Source organism: Perca fluviatilis, chromosome 13, assembly GCF_010015445.1.
Source record: "Perca fluviatilis chromosome 13, GENO_Pfluv_1.0, whole genome shotgun sequence".
NCBI lineage: Eukaryota > Metazoa > Chordata > Actinopteri > Perciformes > Percidae > Perca > Perca fluviatilis.
Window position 1 is genome coordinate 20,770,503 of NC_053124.1, and position 18,899 is coordinate 20,789,401.

At 40.4% G+C, this 18,899-nt stretch overlaps 1 protein-coding gene across 3 annotated transcripts; it reads left to right on the forward strand.

The window, feature by feature from the left end:
• Positions 1-2,273: 2,273 nt before the first annotated feature.
• On the forward strand, positions 2,274-16,992 carry zgc:63863 (uncharacterized protein LOC393372 homolog). Of its 3 annotated transcripts, none has more exons than XM_039819852.1 (10): positions 2,274-2,933; positions 4,085-4,139; positions 4,837-4,967; positions 5,084-5,164; positions 6,434-6,620; positions 6,715-6,816; positions 8,836-8,992; positions 9,783-9,967; positions 11,254-11,363; positions 12,144-12,214. In XM_039819852.1, exons 1-10 carry the CDS (start codon positions 2,864-2,866, stop codon positions 12,152-12,154), a joined length of 1,089 nt encoding a protein of 362 aa, XP_039675786.1. In that variant the 5' UTR covers positions 2,274-2,863; the 3' UTR covers positions 12,155-12,214. The 3 variants fall into 3 exon arrangements, with proteins under 3 accessions (XP_039675786.1, XP_039675784.1, XP_039675785.1); XM_039819850.1 differs by lacking the exon at positions 12,144-12,214 and adding an exon at positions 12,223-16,992 and having other exon boundaries at positions 2,276-2,933; XM_039819851.1 differs by lacking the exon at positions 12,144-12,214 and adding an exon at positions 12,223-16,992 and having other exon boundaries at positions 2,282-2,933; positions 8,836-8,977.
• Positions 16,993-18,899: the final 1,907 nt, after the last annotated feature.

The window sequence follows — 18,899 nt, forward strand, 5'->3', positions numbered from 1 at the left end:
CAAACTCCACTAATCAATAAATGAGATCATGAAAGTTGCAAATAGATTACATGTATAGACAGTGTAGAGCAGTAGGGGCACAATGTTAAAGAGGGGGCAGTTATGGTTCCTATTCCACATTCCAAACTCACTAGTTAGTCCGATATACTTTGAAGAAATACTTACTTACAATAGGCCTATGTGTTTATTCCCCCTAGAATCCAGTCAAGGTCTTCTTGCAGTCTGGAGAAGAATGTCTGTCTTTATGTAAATGTTAAATTAGTTTTAGTATAGTGTCAAGGCGGGGTTTGTATGCAACCAAGTCCGACCTGCGAGGCAAAACTCAGGGCAATTTACGTTTCTGCTACTGCTTCTGTAGTCCAGAGCCTGTCTATGGAGAGCCTGTTCACTCCCTATCTCACTCCCTATTAAGCCCCATTGTACCAACCCGGAATTTTCCCGAGAGTGGAAGTTCTCCCCTTATTAGACATTCTCTGTGTAGTCTATAGCCCTGTCCCAATTCCCAGTTTGTGCATCCCCGATTCCTCTCCTCGATTCCTCTCCTCGTGTCTTAGTCCCGCCCACAGGAGATCCGAGCCAAGGAGTCGAGGAAGAGTCTCGAGGAGAGAGGAGTCGAGGCAACAGGCGTTTACCACTCGGAGCCGTCATTTAAAGCCACGTCAATTAAATATGACGTGCAGCAAAACTGCATCAGTGGTCCATTGTTTTGTCATACGCTGCATTTTATGATTTCTGTCAGAGGAGCAGGATCGTGTTCATGACAACTTCTGTATATGTACTTTGAGTTCAATTCACAACGTGACAAAATATGATAAGCATGTACAGGGTTGTACATTTTTATTTGTTGTATTTAAAACACACACACACACACACACACACATACACACATAGGCCTATATATTTATAATAGTTTATAGCCTATACCAAATCCGCCTGTAAGCTTAACATCTTCCACCTTCCACCTTCCACCCACCTGACTGAATTATTTTCTCTGATTTAGAAACCCACATGAACGTTTAACTAGCCCTTGGCAGTCCCTGCAGGCTCCGTTGCTTTTTAAATGATGTAGGCTATTGTATTGATTTAGCCTGATGAGTGTTTCCCATAATGATTTAGCATACTTTAATGATTAAATATGCGCTTGTAAACGTTTCCATGCGTGCAGCAATGTCACTGCAGCTGATGGGCCTATTGTCGAATATTTAAGCAGCAAAACTAACTGTAGTTATAAACTGGACAGAGGAAACAAAATCTAAAGGTCTAGAATCTAAAGGTCTAGACCTTTAGATTCGGAATTACTCCTTATGAATTTGCTGCTGTTTCTCAAGTGTCTCTCAGATGCACTTACAAATGAAGCTGTCTGTCCGAGAGCAGCTCTGCTCTGCTATGTTCACATTTTAGAGAACGTTAACAATATTTCCTCGTTGATTGTGTATTATTTCACCCACCCGCTATTAATCAGAATGTTAATTTGTATGATCTGACCGGCCTGATCCGTAACGTTAGATGAACCACGGAGCCGCGGATATTATCACTCTCTCTGTCTCCCCTTTTCTTTATCTCTCTCTCCCCTTTTCGCTCTTTCTCTCTCTCTCTCCTCAGTTCACTCTGTCACGCCTCTTTGTTAACATGCTGCAGGTGAAAAGTCTTCCGCAAGGATACATCAGTGTATCCTCGATTATAACTCCTCCGAAGAGCCGCCTTGATGCTTGATCCTCACTTATAGATGTGCATTTTAGGAATTGGGACGTCCTTCAACATGGAGAATGATTTCCGGGTCACAAGCTGGAGGATCGAGGAGTCAAGGAGGTACAAATTTGGGAATTGGGAAAAGCCCTACGTCCTAAAATGACCCGATAACTAGTGTGCAGAAGCAAAACATTCAGAGCATTGATTTCACCTATATCAACAAAATGGCTTTACTGTACTTACAGCTTTAATGTAAGTAGACATACACTACATGTAATGCAATACAATAATGCAATACAATAAGGTCTTCACAATACAGATCCCACCATTGCACTTTAATCAATTCTAATGAATTAAAGTTAACAAAAATAAATCAATATAAAATTGAAATTAAATATAAATATTGGTATTCCATATTTAAACTGGTATTATGGTTTTGTTCCACATGTAGGATTTTGCAACTGTTCATTATCAGTGTTTTCTCATTTTTGTGAATATACATCTTATATTATTCACACTCAGAAGAGGAAAAGTAGTGCACACAATACATGCACTATTGTCCATTATATCATATTGACATAGTATTATTTATTTTGCATCACATCGTACATTTTACTTTGTCATTTTATTTCATTTTGCCTTTTATATGACTAGTGCCTTTATTGCTAAATTGTCCTGTTCCCTCGGCCAGTACATTCCATTGTACCTACAAATGACTAAAAACTTGAAACTTGAACTCTAATAATATACTCATTTCATATTAAATAGCAACTGTCATATAGTGCTTTACTGTCGCCTTGTGGAAACAGAGTATGTAATTGTGTCAAGGAAGACATTTCAATCAAGTGAATGCCTTTATAACATAAAATAAAACAGTCCATTATTCCCCGAATATCAGAACTACAAAACTACACAGTCAAGTCCGCTTGCAGTGCGAGCCGATGGGGAGCCAATGGCATTCGTGCGCTGTGTTGCGTGTCATATCTGCCCAATTGGAGCGTAGCGCGATGATCTCAAGTTAGTATGATTCTTTCAGGCACCTCTGTTGAGAGAAACGTTCACGTATAGCCAAATGTCGTCAGTGTTTTCACCTGTTTAGAGACATACTTTTTATTTCTTAATTTGTCTATGGCACAACACAAACGTGTTCATTCGGAAGTCAGCTGTTAAAGGGATGAAAAGGCTAAAGAAGAAGAAACAAAACGCTGGAGTTGGAGTGAATGGGAATGGATCTGTCACAAGAGGTAACCAACAGATAGTTAGCTAACTAGGTAGTGTTCAATAAACGTACACTAGACATAAATACCGATTTTTACAGTCTATGATACAGTCTAGCCACACAAAGCTAGACATTAAACCAGCCTGTATATTTACTTATATCGATCTACAGAACGTGTAGCCTACAGACAGGAACTTAACCTATCCAGTGCCAAATGCCAGCTAACTTAATTACTGCAGCCAGCTCACAGTTACACAAACTACAAGACACGAATCAAGTTGCCCGCTGTTGTCCTAACCTGTATCGAACCGCCAGTTGTAATGTTGTTGTTTTTTTGTTTTTTTTATATACACGTTTGTCAAAGTAAGCAAACGTCAGCTACTGATCTACCAGTGGTGATTGCGTGGCAGCCTGTCAGCCAACTTGACAATTTGTCAAAGCTGTTCCCCAGAGAGAGGACGATGGACATGATTATGTCATTATTTACTGTAAAAAACAACAACAACAACAACAACCTGCCATCACTTATGTCATCGCTATAAACACTGGACTTTGGTTTAACCCTTTCAGCCCAGTCATCCAAACACCTTATTTTGAAAACTCACTGCATAGCACTTACATAACTACGGTCATATTTGTGACTCATTATAGTCAGTCATTGTAAGGCATTGTTTGCATGAAAGGCACTAAATGGTGTAAAAAGAATTATTCAATAGGGATACAATAAGGAACACCTCAAATCTTTTCTGCAATTATGTTGAGGAGAAAAAAACAAAGTTCTACAAAAATTATCAATTTTGTTTTACAAATATCTTTGAAAAAGTCATACTTTAAATGTGTGTTAATTATTTGTCCCAACACTACAAACTGTTTTTGTATATGTCTGTAGTGTGTTCCATTTGGTAGCCCCTGTTTATAACCCCAACATGATCTCTCGTCTCCCTCGATGTCTTCTCCTTTCTCTTTCTCCACATCATCTATCCGTCATTCTTTCCTCTTTCCCTTTCTTTTCATCCCTATGTTTCTCCTTCCTTCTTTTTCTCTGCCCTTTACTTTATCCATCCTTTTTATTCCTCAAATATTTCTTTCTCGCTCTGTCACACCTACTCCCCATCCCTTCTTCTCTCACCCTATTACCTTTCTCTCTCCCTCCTCATCTCTGTCTTTCTTTTACAGAACCACATTGTGGAAGAAAACAGAAGTTGGCTGAGATTCATCAGGCTTTGATCAGGTTAAAATTATAATTATCAGCTACAGTTTGCTTGTTAAGGATGCTTTCTCTTTCTTCTGCCCTGGATGGCATCCAGGAGGACATATTCATTCATTTTTCCTCCCGGCCTACGAGTTTGTCACATTCAGTCCAAACACCCTCTGGATTGCTGTTATGTTTATTCAAAGCATTCCTCACCTGAAACGGCTACAAATGAGCTATCTTGCTAATCATGAGACCCTATGATTTTTTGATGAAGAATGGCTGAGAAATACTGAATTACAAATACATCGCATTTAACAATTATGTTCTAGTGATGAAATACCACAGAATCCTTTTTTAACACAAGACCCTGTGTAATAAGGTTTGCTCAGTAGATACAAGGTTCTTACCCCACAGTAGCTTTCCTTTAAAATCATCACCTTTTAAAACATCACTCCCTGCTATGCTAATTTCACACATAAAGATTACTCACATGTGCCCAGAGGAATAGTGTGACGTGGATCATGAAGACATTAGTGTCAGAAGCCATGTGGGACCTGATTGGGCAAATGGCTCAGAAAAGCTCACGCAGAATGGAGAAGGCTGATTTTGTGAATTCACGTTTAATTGCAAAAGAACAAAACAACCGTTTTCTTTGTCCATTTAACCTAGGTATGTGGACACTCATCATGCTGTCACATTGTCAATTGTCCAATTCTGACTTTTGAATGTGCAGTGATCCAGTGGACATTGAGACCTTGAGGAGAGCAGCAGCCAGTAAGGGAGGACTGCTCACTGATGAACTGAGGAGGAAAGTCTGGCCCAAACTACTGAACATCAATGTGTATGATCTACCCCATAAACCTGGTTAGTAGTTGATTGATACTAAAATGTACTGGGTTGATGTGTGCTACATAATACTGTTACAATTACTAATACTGACAACAACAAAAATAATAATAATAACATTTCTTCTGTTGTAGGTCGAGATGTGAGGGAGAACCACAAGGACTACAACCAAGTAGTCCTGGATGTCAGGAGGTCCATGAAGCGGTTCCCTAAAGGTGTGTGTGTGTGTGTGTGTGTGTGTGTGTGTGTGTGTGTGTGTGTGTGTGTGTGTGTGTGTGTGTGTGTGTGTGTGTGTGTGTGTGTGTGTGTGTGTGTGTGTGTGTGTGTGAGCCCGTGTGTGTGTGTGTGTGTGTGTGTGTGTGTGTGTGTGTGTGTGTGTGTGTGTGTGTGTGTGTGTGAGCGCGTGTGTGTGTGCGTATGTATATGTATGTATGTGTGTGTGTGTGTTTGTTATCTCTAAAGATAGCAGCTTAGCTCACAGTGCCATTGATCAAACTGTACCCCTGTACTTCCAGCAAAATGCAGATATCTGGCAAGGCTTAATAATTGTTGAAGTATTGAGTAAAAGCTGCAACATTGAATATTCTTATGTAACAAGACGCCTGTGTCGTCAGCCAAAATCACAAAGTTGGGAAAGCAACAAAGAAAAGTGTCTTATCTAACCGAGAAGCTGTCAGTTCAATCCCAGTTAATTGTGATGTTGACTTTATAAAGCTTTCTGCCAGGAGGAAGCAAAACATTGTTATTTTTTGGGAAAAGCTACTGACTTACTGACTAATTTAGTTTTGTTGGTCTCTGTCTGTATACTAAGCTGCTACATTAATGCATAATTTGTCTTTTTGCTGTTGCACTTTTGTGTATGTGCATAAATATGTTTTCAGATTGTACTTTTGGGAAGTTAAACTTGATGTTTTATGCACATGTTGTGCAAGGGAATTACGTTTACCTTTTTCACACCACAACTGAGCAGTCTGTGTAAAACCCTGGTTATAAGCACTCAGATAACCTGTGTTGACCTATTCACTACAATGCTAGTCTATTACGATGACGTTTTATTTTTGGGATAGTTCCGTTGCTGCCGGAAGTTCCGCTGGATGTCCCTCATTTTCGGCCGGATGTCCCTCACCTTCTGCTTTCTTTGTGTTGGCATTCTAAACTCTGGTGGATTTATGAGGACTATTGTTAACTGCTCCTCAGATCTCTGCAGGGTAAATCGACCTATCGACTATCTGTCCAATCAGAATTTTCTGTTGCACGACTAAAACAATTTATACATGTTCCCCAAAACAAGTTCCTTCACAAGGCTATTTTGCAGAGGCACCGTTGCTGCGTCCGGCCCGCTTAGCGCCGCCCAAGACGATTGGGTAGGTCTGGCGATGCAAGACTACTACAATGCCAATCACAGGCATTTCCCTGTTGTTTTTGGATGTGTTGTTTTTTTCTATTAACATTGTATTTATTTATGATCCTTGGCTCTCCCTCAGGTATGCCAGCCACAGAGAAAGCCATTCTTCAGGAGCAGCTGATTGACATCATACTGGAGGTTTTGAAATGCAGCCCTCAGCTCCATTACTACCAAGGCTACCATGATGTGGCCGTCACTCTGCTGCTGGTAGTTGGGGAGCGGATGGCCATCGCCATGCTGGACACTCTGTCCAATCACCATCTCAGGTTGTATATTTTTTTCTGTTTTTTGTCTCTCCACAGTACACAGTTAACTAACTATATTACAAATTATTTGTCTGACTGTTTTCTCTGTCTGTAGGGATTTCATGGATCCTACCATGGACAGCACTAAACACATTTTAAATTATCTGATGCCTATATTGGAACAGCTTGATACAGAACTACATGAGTTCATGATCAGGTAATTACACACACACACACAAACACACAAACACACAAACACACACACACACACACACACACACACACACACACACACACACACACACACACACACACACACACACACACACACACACACTAATGTACTGCTGCACTGAACACACTTCTAGCTGTTTTTAGTAGAGAGATACACACTCAATTTTGAATGTACTTTTTGTAAGTTGCTTTAAACATGGTAATGTAAGTTAAAACCACTAGAGGGCATCATAGTGTTGATTTTCACCTGAGAGCTTCACAGAGAGACAAAACGTGGAGGAGTGGTTTTTTGTTTGAATTGGAACTCAATCTCATTGGGGAGTTCTCGTGTCAGATGGTCCAACAGCTGTTTCAGAGCAGTTTGTGCAAGGTGTGCACCACATTTACTTTTATTTGTTAGGTGTAATTAGCCAAAACATGATTCATGATCTTTTTGCAGTTTATTGAAACAACTAGTTACTGTAGGTCAGTGTTGGCATTTGTAATGAGGACTAGGATTTGGGATGTTTGTGAGTCATGAAATGTGTCCTCAAAGGAATTTTGATGTGTGCGTGCGTACGTACGTGCTTGCCTGTGTGTGTCTTCAGTAACTTTGCTGTCTTGTTGCCTGTTCATAATTGATGCTGTGCTGGCATCCTCCATATTTGCAAATTACCCATCAACTCACATACAAGAAGCTCACACAAACAGAAAAAGCACAAAAAAACAAGACTTTGCTCTCGCAGAAAAACGGCAGGATAAACAACACCAGACTTCAAAGTTTGGAACGCTCTTTTTTGTGAGCACTTCCACTTCCTCTTACCTGCCTTCTTATCATTGCCTCCTTTCTTCTTTCCCTTTTCTCTCTCTTCCCAGTTCATTTTATCTCTTTTATGTCCCTCTCATCACGTATGCTCCCAACCCTTTTCTCCCTCTCCTTACCCCTCCCCCTGTCCATCACTCCCCCTACTTCTTTTCACTTGTCACTCCGTTGTACATATCTTTCTTCCTCCCTGAGTGTTCCTATCTAATATTTATCAACAACCTTTAAGAGTATCCAATTTACTTGAGACTCTGTCAAAAAAACTACCTACCTTTTCTACATATTTATTTTTCCACACAAAAAAGACAGAGAAGGGAAGGGCATAGGAGGGAAATAAACAGTATGTGAAGGTAAAGAAAATGTTTTTTTTCTTAAAAATTCATAAAGCCAATTCTTTAAAAATCTTGCAAACCCCAAGATTGTATGACCTTTGGAGTAAGCCTTACAATTTATGATCAGTTCAGTTTACAAATCAGAGAAAGTACTACTCGTGTTGGATGATGTCTTCTGTGGCTCTAGAGGAGCTTTGTCAAGTCTGAGAAAGTAATAATAATGATGATGATGTCATCATCCCTGGAAAATGTGGAGACTACACATTTTAAGGGAAAACCTGTGTTACAAACCTTTTTGAAGACATGTTTGAAGAATGTAGTAGTTTCTCAGGGAGGGTCTAACCAAAATCTATTTGAGATAGATTTTGGGAATCGTTGGATCCAGCGGCGGCGTTTGAACCATTCTAGGGATTAAAAGTCAGGGCATCTCAGCTTCTCTGCTTCGACATTTTTCTTTTCTTTTTTGGCTAAGGTTATCTGGGTCACACCAGTTTATATCTTATATTTTATCTAAGAATTGCTTATACTGTACAGTACTACACACCGCTGGGTGTACCATTAGTTTTCGATTACAGTATGAAAATGAACTTTGAGAGTCTTGCTCTTTGTGATGGATTATGATGTGATGAAACCAGTAGGTGCCTAGAAGATAGGAAAACAGTATGATCTTCCCACATGTTTTCATATTATTGCTGAATATATTGTATAATAAATATATAAGCTAAAATTGTCTTTGTGATTTTATATTTGCATTTGTATCCATCTCAGTAAGGCTTTCCTGGTTAAATAAATGTTAAAAATAAAGCATTGCACGTGTGTTCCTCTGTTTACGTTAACATCTCTTTATAAATTTGTCATTTTCTTTTAGAGCGGAGGTGGGAACCATCTTCGCACTATCCTGGCTCATTACTTGGTACGGCCACGTGCTGTCAGACTTCAAACACACCATGAGACTCTACGACTTCTTCTTGGCCTCACACCCACTGATGCCCATTTACCTGGCCGCTACGGTAAGAGGGAATTTGGTAAGAGACAGTGACTTTGTTTTGTTAATCCAGGACACATACACACACACACACACACACACACACACTCTTACGTACTCAATCACACTGTGAGGCAGAGTACTGTATAGTCTCTGGACTAGTTAATTAGATACCTCCTAATGAACAGATGAGAGAAAGAAAGAGGGGTACAAAGGGAGAGATAAAATGAGAAAGAGAGGGAAAAAGATGAGGACTGCATCAGGAAACAGAATGACAAGGAGAACTGACTGATGTTTGACTGAGAAGGATAAACAGATTACAGAGGAAAAGCATTTTCATATTTGTGACTTTTTTCACTTGTTACTCTCGAAAACTTGTTCTCGTGGTGCTCAAACCAACTGTTTTGGCAGAAATGTTTACTGCTGGAACATTTATGTGTGCATGTGTGTTTGTGGAAATAGGTGTTCATTTGAGTGTGGATAGGCCTTTTTGCATGTTAATTAGCATGTACTATTGTGCACATTTTGCTCTTTTGCAGTTGAAGATCTTAATGTGTGTGTGCGTGTGCTTGTGCGAAGGGGCTGGGCAGAGGGAGAGTTCTGTTTGAAGTGTGTGAAACAACAAAGCAGAAGGAAGTTCATGTTTCCTCCAAGGCTGAGTACAGCGCACAGCATGAGGGTTAACTCTTAATCTGCCTATTTTACTGCGAAGCGCTCATTCTGCCTCATTAGTATCACTAAAGGTACACAGTTTACAGTATGTAGAATCTAATTCACGTTTGCTCTAAGGTTACCCAGAAAAACCTTTAACCCCCTCCTCTACTCCACAGATTGTGTTGTACAGAGAGAAGGAGGTGAAGACGACTGAGTGCGACATGGCCATGGTCCACCACCTCCTCTCCCGCATCCCCCAGGACCTCCCGTATGAACTCCTGATTGGCCAGGCCCAGGACCTGTTTGACCAGTACCCTCCATCTCTACTGGCCAAGCGGGCAGCACTGCAGTCTCGCAAGAGGTGAGTAGACAAGAATTTAAACTAAAAATTGTTAATAATAATGTTCCTACTATGCATCCATATAAGATGAATGAGGTGTCCTGCAAGGTCATACTTCAGCAATAATCATAATTATGAGCACTTTAATCTATAAATTAGAGTTTTTCCTTACCAAAATCAAAGGTCTAAGGATAGAAGGTGTAAAGCCCACTGTGCTCTATAAATAATAATTGTTGCATTCTTGCATTTTGATATTTACTCGAACTGTTTTGCATCTAGGGCTGCAAATCATGATTATTTTAATCATCACTTAATCAGTAAATCAGTTTTTGGTTAATGAATCACAACCTAACATTTATTATTTTCAAATGACTTGCTCAGAGAAATCCAGCAAATGTTCACATGTAAGACGCTGGAAACAGTGGATATTTGAAAATAAATTACTTAAACGATTAGTCAGTTGTCAAAATTGTTGTCTGAAAGTGATCCGTCAATAAACTCAATCAATTACTTGACTAATTGCTCCTGCACCTGAGAATTTCATCAGAACATGTGACACTAATACAAAAGTTTATAAAATGTTTTGAGGTGGTGTATTTGCGTGTGATGTAAATTACAGGTGAGGGTTACTAAGGAATTACATGATGTAATTCCTTAGTAACCAAGAGGGGGTGCTCTAAAAACACTTCCAGACTCAGTGGTGCTGCTTCCATGCACAGGCGTGTGTGTGTGTGTGTGTGTGTGTGTGTGTGTGTGTGTGTGTGTGTGTGTGTGTGTGTGTGTGTGTGTGTGTGTGTGTGTGTGTGTGTGTGTGTGTGTGTGTGTGTGTGTGTGTGTGTGTGTGTGTGTGTGTGTGTGTGTGTGTGTGTGTGTGTGTGTGTGTGTGTGTGTGTGTGTGTGTGTGACCAAGCTTGTGACCATTTTTCCACATTTTGTATTATCGAGGAGGAAACATTAGATTCACAACTACACTAGTCTCTCCATCAGTCTCCCTCTCTTTGTCCTTCAGTGTTACTTACAGTCATTGTTCAGGAGAGGAAGTGACATCACTGACACAAGGCCTTGACTGAAAGATGTCCCATAATGCATTACTCCCATAGCGTCCTATTTACAAGAGCTACTGAGTTAGCAGATCTCTCAAATTGTCTTCCCCCACCTGTCTTTATCCATCAGTTGATCCTTCAGTCCATCTCTTCACGTAATTCCAGCTGCCTATGCTTCACCTTAGACCTGACTCTGTTCTCCATCACCGACTAACTCTCCCCACCTCCATCTTTCCATCCTTCTCTTCCTTTGTTTTCTGTCAGTCTGTCCATCAACACCTTCCAGGCGTTTCAACTCTCCACCCTCCACCAGAGGCCCGACTCAGTTCTCCAACGCCTCACCAAGGCCCAGGGCTCCACCACCTCCAGACACGGTAAAAATAGTAAATCTAATCTCAATACTGACTCTAAAGAAGGACTGCACACGTACAGACAGTACAGACACACGTGCAGATGAGTGAAGTAAAAGTGAATTATTTTGGATGCTCTTTGAAGTTGGGGAACAAATAATTATTGACTGGGAGATTGTAAGAACAAACACTTGATGGATCCACAGTTCTTCACGTTTTACACATGAACACAACTCTTCAGAACAAGGCAATAAATATGTCATCCCCCACAAACGCTGCCCCCTTTGGGCCAATCAATAACAAGTAAACAAATGATGTAATACCCCCATTAGACCAATCAAGTGCAATATGCCAGAACAGAACAAAGAGATGCGTTATTCCCGTCGGTTTTGACATATTGTCTGTGATGTACAGGCAATCAAAAATATGCTTTAACATTCCCCTTGGGCCAAACAATGTAATATTAAAATTGATGCACATCATTCCCTGCAGTTTCATCAAAATTCAATTAGCAGCATCCAATATGAGGTGCGTAACGGACAGAAAGAGCACCTCCTGATTTCACTGTGGCAGACAATGAATGGGAGTCAGTAAGAGACAACCTGCTGTCTAAATGTTAAACAAGTGATGAATGTTGGCTAACTTTAAGTGGAGTTTATAACTCTTTGGGCCTCTAGGTAATTAAAGTGAGAGTACTTCTTAGCACAGATCATGGAGCAAGATTGGTTGTTTAATACTTTTGCCCCTCTTGTCTCTACTCCTTGTGTTTTGACATCCCTTGATCCTTTTTGTTTTCAATCCCAGTAACAAAATGAATCCTCTTGACCCCTCCATGTCTCCGCTCCTCACAGTCTGACCCCTCCTTCCTTTTCTGTGCTCGTAGCCTCTCGACACTCAGGACTGGAAGCAGCTTTGCCCCGAGATGGCGGCCAGCTGTGGGGGAAGGGGAACACGATTGTGAAGATGGCAGTGTGGGGGCTGTCCGCTACACTCGGGGCGGCCGTGTTCGCTGTGGCTCAGACAGCTATGGACTGGGGACCTGAGGTGTTACTCCAACTGTTCTGACGTGGCGGTGGGAATTAAGACTGTTAGACACACACACACATGACGACTGCAGACACATATCTGCTCTTCAGATAGATACAATTAAAAAAAGATTACACACACAAACAAAGACGGTGAAGACTTGAAGCTTATCTCTCCTGCTGAGAGGAAACGTTGCAGGAAAGTAGGAGGAGGTCAGTTATCTTGGTGCCAAACAGGTTGTTGCTACTCAACCACACTGAACATATGTTAGATACTAGCCAGCCTCAGGATGTGTGTCAGCAGGTTTATGTGTGTTGTCTGTGTCTGAGCGGCTACCCCAGACCTTACACCACATGTGAGCATGGATGGATAACTGAACAAGCCTACCGGGGCCTCTGACCGCTTGGACCTTTTGGGCCAGAGCCTCTGTATGAAGTGACTGTTTGCTTTATGGGTCATTGAAACCACCACAAATACCCACAAAACAACCACTAAGAGATGCAAAGTGACCACAAAGAGACACAAAACAACCAAAATGAGGTGTAGAACGATCACAAAGAGAGGCAAAATGACTACAAAGAGACACAAAACAACTACAAAATGACCAAAAACAAGATGTTAACGCATTGTTTTGCAGTCTTTTTGTGTCTCTCAGTCTGGGGGTCTTGCTCCTATGTAAGAGGGGTGGGGGCCTTTTACATGTTTGTGCCCAGGGGCCCATTGTCTCATTAGCCATCCATGCATGTGAGACACTAACACATCTTGCTTTTTCAGGCTGTTGCTCACGGTACCATCAGTGTAACATTTTACATTGTGTGTTTGCTGTTAGCTGATTATTTAGCTGATAACTCGTTTTTAGACTGTCATGCTTGTTTCGTTGCATTTCTGTTGACAGTGTTTTAGTGCGCTTGTTGGATCAGCAGCCATATCTGAGAGCCAAAAGTGCCCTTAGCCAGCACGATAACACATGAATACAAATTATTAAAGAGCGGTGTTTTCTGCTGAAAGCTTCCAGTTATGAGCAAAGAAGGATAGCAGGGGAGAAACGGGAAAGATGGAGGGAGTGATTTTGCCTGTGAGCCACTGGTATTAATTGCTTTACTCCAGGTGTCAGCGAGTTACATTTACAGTCGAGTTTGACGCACAAGATGAGTTGCTGCTGCCCCAAAATGTAAACATTACACATGGTTAGCACGCTGCACTCAATGCAAGCAGTGGGCCTTTTGCAGATGCATTTTGCAGGAGTTATAGAAATATTGTTATGTTTTATTTTTTTCTGAAGACGTTTTCTGGCTGTTGTGGTAGCGTACCACTGCTGAATGAATATGGGGAAGAGACCAGTACTTTTACGTTCTTAAAATATTTAAGAGGTTTGGGTTTGCGCTAACATCCACACTGAGCAGTCAGCAACAGAACTACAGTACATGGACTCAGTTCTTCTCCTTCATTATCTTTCTCTTCAGCATTTTACAGCTACTGTGATTAGTTTAACATATGTGAAATTGGGTTTTTATTTTTCTTGTAGTGAAAGAAGTTACACCTACCTGCATCACACACCCTGTAAATATTGTTGGACCAAACATAATCACTGAGTTTGGAAAGTGAATATTAATAATACAGGCTGTTTCCAACTGAGGTACATACATATTTACAGGGCACAGGGGTTTCTCCAAACAGCAATCCATGTTCTGTGTGCCGACCAATATTCTGAAATATTCATCAGCTTTTACCAGCATGTTGCCGAGTTGCATCTGTTAACACAACTTCACTGGAGTCAGAGCACTCTCATCCCTCCTTTCTCCGTCATCAGATATGCATTTTTGGCATCTTCGCAGGAAGTCAGATTGGATGGGAAGTTTACCCTGTTGATTTTAGTTGCTCTTTAGTGTATGAATTCAACTGATTTGTGCTTTTTTTTGTACAAAATTACTGTAGTACATGTGTAGTACAAATCTAGGGTACTCAATTTCTAGCCTCAGGGCGATCTGAGAAGGATTGCAGAGGTGAGTAGTTAACAAACCGGTCAATCAATCTATCACTCCATTAGTAGTTAGTGTCAGGCATTCTTCAGAAAATGCCAATTGCTGCAATTTTGATTGTTGATAATCATTCAATGATTTTATTAGAGAGTCAATAAATCAATTAATGGCCTGTAACTCAGGTTGTCAGCTGGCCTGCAAGCCAGTTCAGACATCTAGTCAGTCAGTAAGCTGTAGTGGTTGTTCGAATAGACCTCTGCATGTTCCACTTTTCCTTCTGACAAGCTGTACATCATTACGTGTGTGTGTGTGTGTGTGTGTGTGTGTGTGTGTGTGTGTGTGTGTGTGTGTGTGTGTGTGTGTGTGTGTGTGTGTGTGTGTGTGTGTGTGTGTGTGTGTGTGTGTGTGTCCGTGTGTCCGTGTGTCCGTGTGTGTGTCCGTGTGTCCGTGATTAATTGCAATAACAGGCTGGGCATCTGTGTTTTTGTTTTGTTAGGGTACTAGAGGTGGCTCAATATAAACTGTCATCAGTCTAATTATTTATTTTCAGAGGAACAATCTGATTGGCTTTTTATTTAATGGTGAAACTTTTAATTGGATTTTATGAATGTGTGGGGCAGTAAAAAATGATTATTATGGTTTTTAATCACCAGTGTGAGGTTTATATTTTCAAAGGTGATCCAGTTATTTTACATATAAAATACTGTCTTTATGAATCACAGTAGTTCAGCATTTTTGGAAACATGCTTGATGGTTGTCTTGCCGAGAGTTAGATAGTTAGAAGGTTGATACCACTCTAGGGTTTAAATTAAAGTACGTTAAATAGGCTACAGCCAGCAGCCCGTTAGCTTAGCTTAGCACAAAGACTGGAAACAGGAGGAACAGCTAGCCTATGTTTGGCTCATGCGCCAGCTCACTTTTAAGATTGAAATAATACATTTCAGGGAACATTTACAGGCGTATGCTGCATGGTTGGCATTGATGTGCCTCTTGCTGTTGTTACACAAACGCCTTGTTCTGCAGTGAAGTTACCACTGGCTGTGTCTCTGCTGTGCTTTTAAAGCAATAGTATGCATTTGTGCATCTATGATGCTTGATAACAGGCAATTGATATAAAACTGTTTTATTAATTTTTAAAAAGCAGTTTTTGCATGTATTCCTTGCTTGCACTTGATTGGCTGCCTAAGACATAAAAATGCAGGGAAAACCACCTTTGACCAGGGTCTTGGATCTTCAGACATTAGTCAAGAAGCAGTTGTATTATTAGTGCAATGTAGAACAACACACTCATACAGGGAGAGAGTGGTGGTGGTGCCAGATCATAATGAGGATTTAATTCCTGCCTCTGGCTCTTGGCGTGCTTAAGACACTTTCTCCTTGTTTTTGTTTTTTTCTCACATTCACACTCAAACACTTACACCAACACCTGCACTGGTCTCAGTCTGGCAGAGGCATTAGATAACATGGATACATGATTGTAGGATGTTACTTGGGTTTAATGAAACCAACCAAGATGTAAAAGAAAGAAGATGGATGCTGTCAATTCTAAAGTTGACTAAAGAGAAAAGTTTTATTTCCAGGTTTAGGGCCATAAAAGTCATGAAAAACTCTTCTAGAAGAAGTAAATGTAGAAATAGAAGTGCAATGATTTACTTGTATTAGCTCTGTTGATAGTAATTTAGATATTTCACATTTAATCAATGCTTTTTTAGTTGCATTTCATTTATTTTGTTGTCTCACTTGATATCAGGCTACATCTGCAAAGATTTTTAAGGCTATTTTGTATTCCACCTACTATCAGTTCTGTCAAAACTATTTGCCACATAAACAAACAAAATCAAATAGAAGATTCATTACAGAAAGTTTTAATAATTTGAACAGATCTGCTCAGGTTTTAAGTTGATTATGAAACGAGTGATACATTATTATTATTTTTTTTGGGGGGGGTCATTTTTAGGCCTTTATTTTCACAGGACAGATGAAGACATGAAAGGGGAGAGAGAGGGGGAATGACATGCAGCAAAGGGCCGCAGGTCGGGGTCGAACCCGAACCCGTGGCCGCTGCGTCGAGGAGTAAACCTCTATATATGTGCGCCTGCTCTACCAACTGAGCTAACCCGGTCACGAGTGATAACGTCTTTTGAAACAGATATTTAGAAACCTACTCATTTTGCTGCTGTTAAATGAAAATCGAGGAATAGGATTTATTTCCGTAGCTGGATGCAGTGGGTGTAATTTGCAACTACTCATTAGGTTTGTTTTTAACCAAAAACACATTTTTTGTAATCTAAACAACTTGAATTTCATGCCAAACTATGAATTCACGTTGGTGTGATGAAGGGCCTGGAGTTGAACTCCCAGTGAGCTTGTGAGCCTCTCATGACTGCTCTGTCATCCCCTCAGGTCTGAAATTGTTTTCCCAAAAGATTTTATTGCACCAAATGCTTTTACAGATAATGATGTAAGCCCTCAATTTCTATGTGTATGTATGATTTCTGTGGGCATTTTAATGCATGTTTCTCATATCATGAGTACCAAACATTTGGTACAACCATCAGGTTGTTTGCACCTTGTACTTATATACTGCTATATAAGCTGTTTTTGTCTTTGAGGTAAAACAGCGAATAAATGATTAAAGTAAAAAAAAACTTCTGGTTACAGTGTGAATGTTTATTTTTGACCTTGGAAACAATAGTTTGACAAAGAAATCTAAACTCAATATCTATTTACTAGAAATCTTAGGAGATATTTTGTTACATTCTTTAACTGAACAAACCTCATTCATTCCCTGGTTGCAGCTTCTCAAATGTGATGATTTGTTAGCTTTTCTTTGTCTTTCATGATTGTAAACTAAATGTCTTTTGGTTTTAAACTGTTGGTCAGATAAAACAAGAACTTTTAATCCATCACCTTCAACTGTGGAATATTATAATGAGCATTTAATGCTTTTTTTCTGGCACTGCGTGGAAAAAAAGGATTGATCAAAAATAGAAATTGTTAGTTGCAGCCTTAAAGCATGTTGAGTAATTTGAAGTATTCAATTGCTTTTGTCACAATGCAGTTATAAAGAAAACAAGGACATCCCCCTTTGTGTCTATTTGTACTGTACAGCTGTTGTCTTTTCATAGGCTCTGTTAAACTGGCCTCCTTGGAGAAATTAGGTCAAAAGTGTGTGTGTGTGTGTGTGTGTGTGTGTGTGTGTGTGTGTGTGTGTGTGTGTGTGTGTGTGTGTGTGTGTGTGTGTGTGTGTGTGTGTGTGTGTGTGTGTGTGTGTGTGTGTGTGTGTGTGTGTGTGTGTGTTGCACATCTGTCCGTCTGACCTCCAGGGAGACGACTAGAGATAGAGAGCAAATCAGAGACATGAGGTGAGGCAGAAAGGAGAGGGTTAAAGACGAGCGAGGGATGAGATGAGGGAAAGATTTATACTGTAGAAAAAGACATCTGGTGGACGTGTTTGATATAAATGAAAGGTAGCTGAGGTCCTCAAGAGTATGTATTTAGGTGCAGTACCTTGAAGATTTCTAAAAAGATGTAGTAGAGTTGAGTGTGGGTCAGATGAGAGTTAAGAACAGATGTAAAGAGGGGTGGTTTGAATATATGCGTGGAGGTGTTATGGCCCTAATTTCAACACTAAATGATGACCGCGATCCCTCAACACACACATTGACACACGTTTCTGAACCCCCTCACCCTAAACCTCACTGAAGATTTCCACATCTGTTGGTAAACCTTTGATTCTGGCTTTCTGTGAGGTTGCATAAGCCCAACAACAGTCTCCGTGTGTCTGTGTGTACTTTAGCTTAGAGCACACAATTGAAAAACAAAGGAACAGAGTACAGTTTGGTAAAGAAAGAAAGAAAGTACTGTGCGTGTGTGTGTGCGTGCGTGCGTGCGTGTGTGTGGCATTGGGCACACTGGGGACAACAGCTGCTCCAGGGGTCTGTCTGACGTTTTGGTTTTTTTCCCTGGACGCACACAGGCATGCACTAACACAACCTCAGTGCCACCAATAACAGGAGCAGCAGTACCTCGACTTTCACTGCTGACTTTTGTTGTACTCAGTTGTACAAAGTAAGCTCCATGTTGCCTGTTTTGTGTGTGTGTGTGTTTTTAATTGATTAAGTTGATCTTGTCCCTGTGGTCCGTAGCCTTGGAACCATGCCAAATCTTTAATTAATAGGCTACATGGCAATGTTTCAAAAATGTATGAAAATCAATGGTAATTATCTTGAGAAAAGTGGCATTTGGGATGATCACAGTATGCACTAAAGTCAGAAACTGATTAACTGAAATGTCTCACGTTAATATCCCTTTTGCTTCTCAAGAGCAGACAGAAAGGTAGCTCCTTGGGAACTCATCTTTGAGAAAATACTCAAATACTATGTTCATGTCATCAGAGTTGATGTAATTACCAGTTTCCAACTTGTAACATTCACTTTAGCACTCACGTTGTAATTGCAATTGGGATACTCCAATTTGGTGCCTAATGATCTATAATTGCCTTTAGCTCTGCTTTTGCTTTCCATCGGAAAAACATATCTTGCTCTTAAGCTGC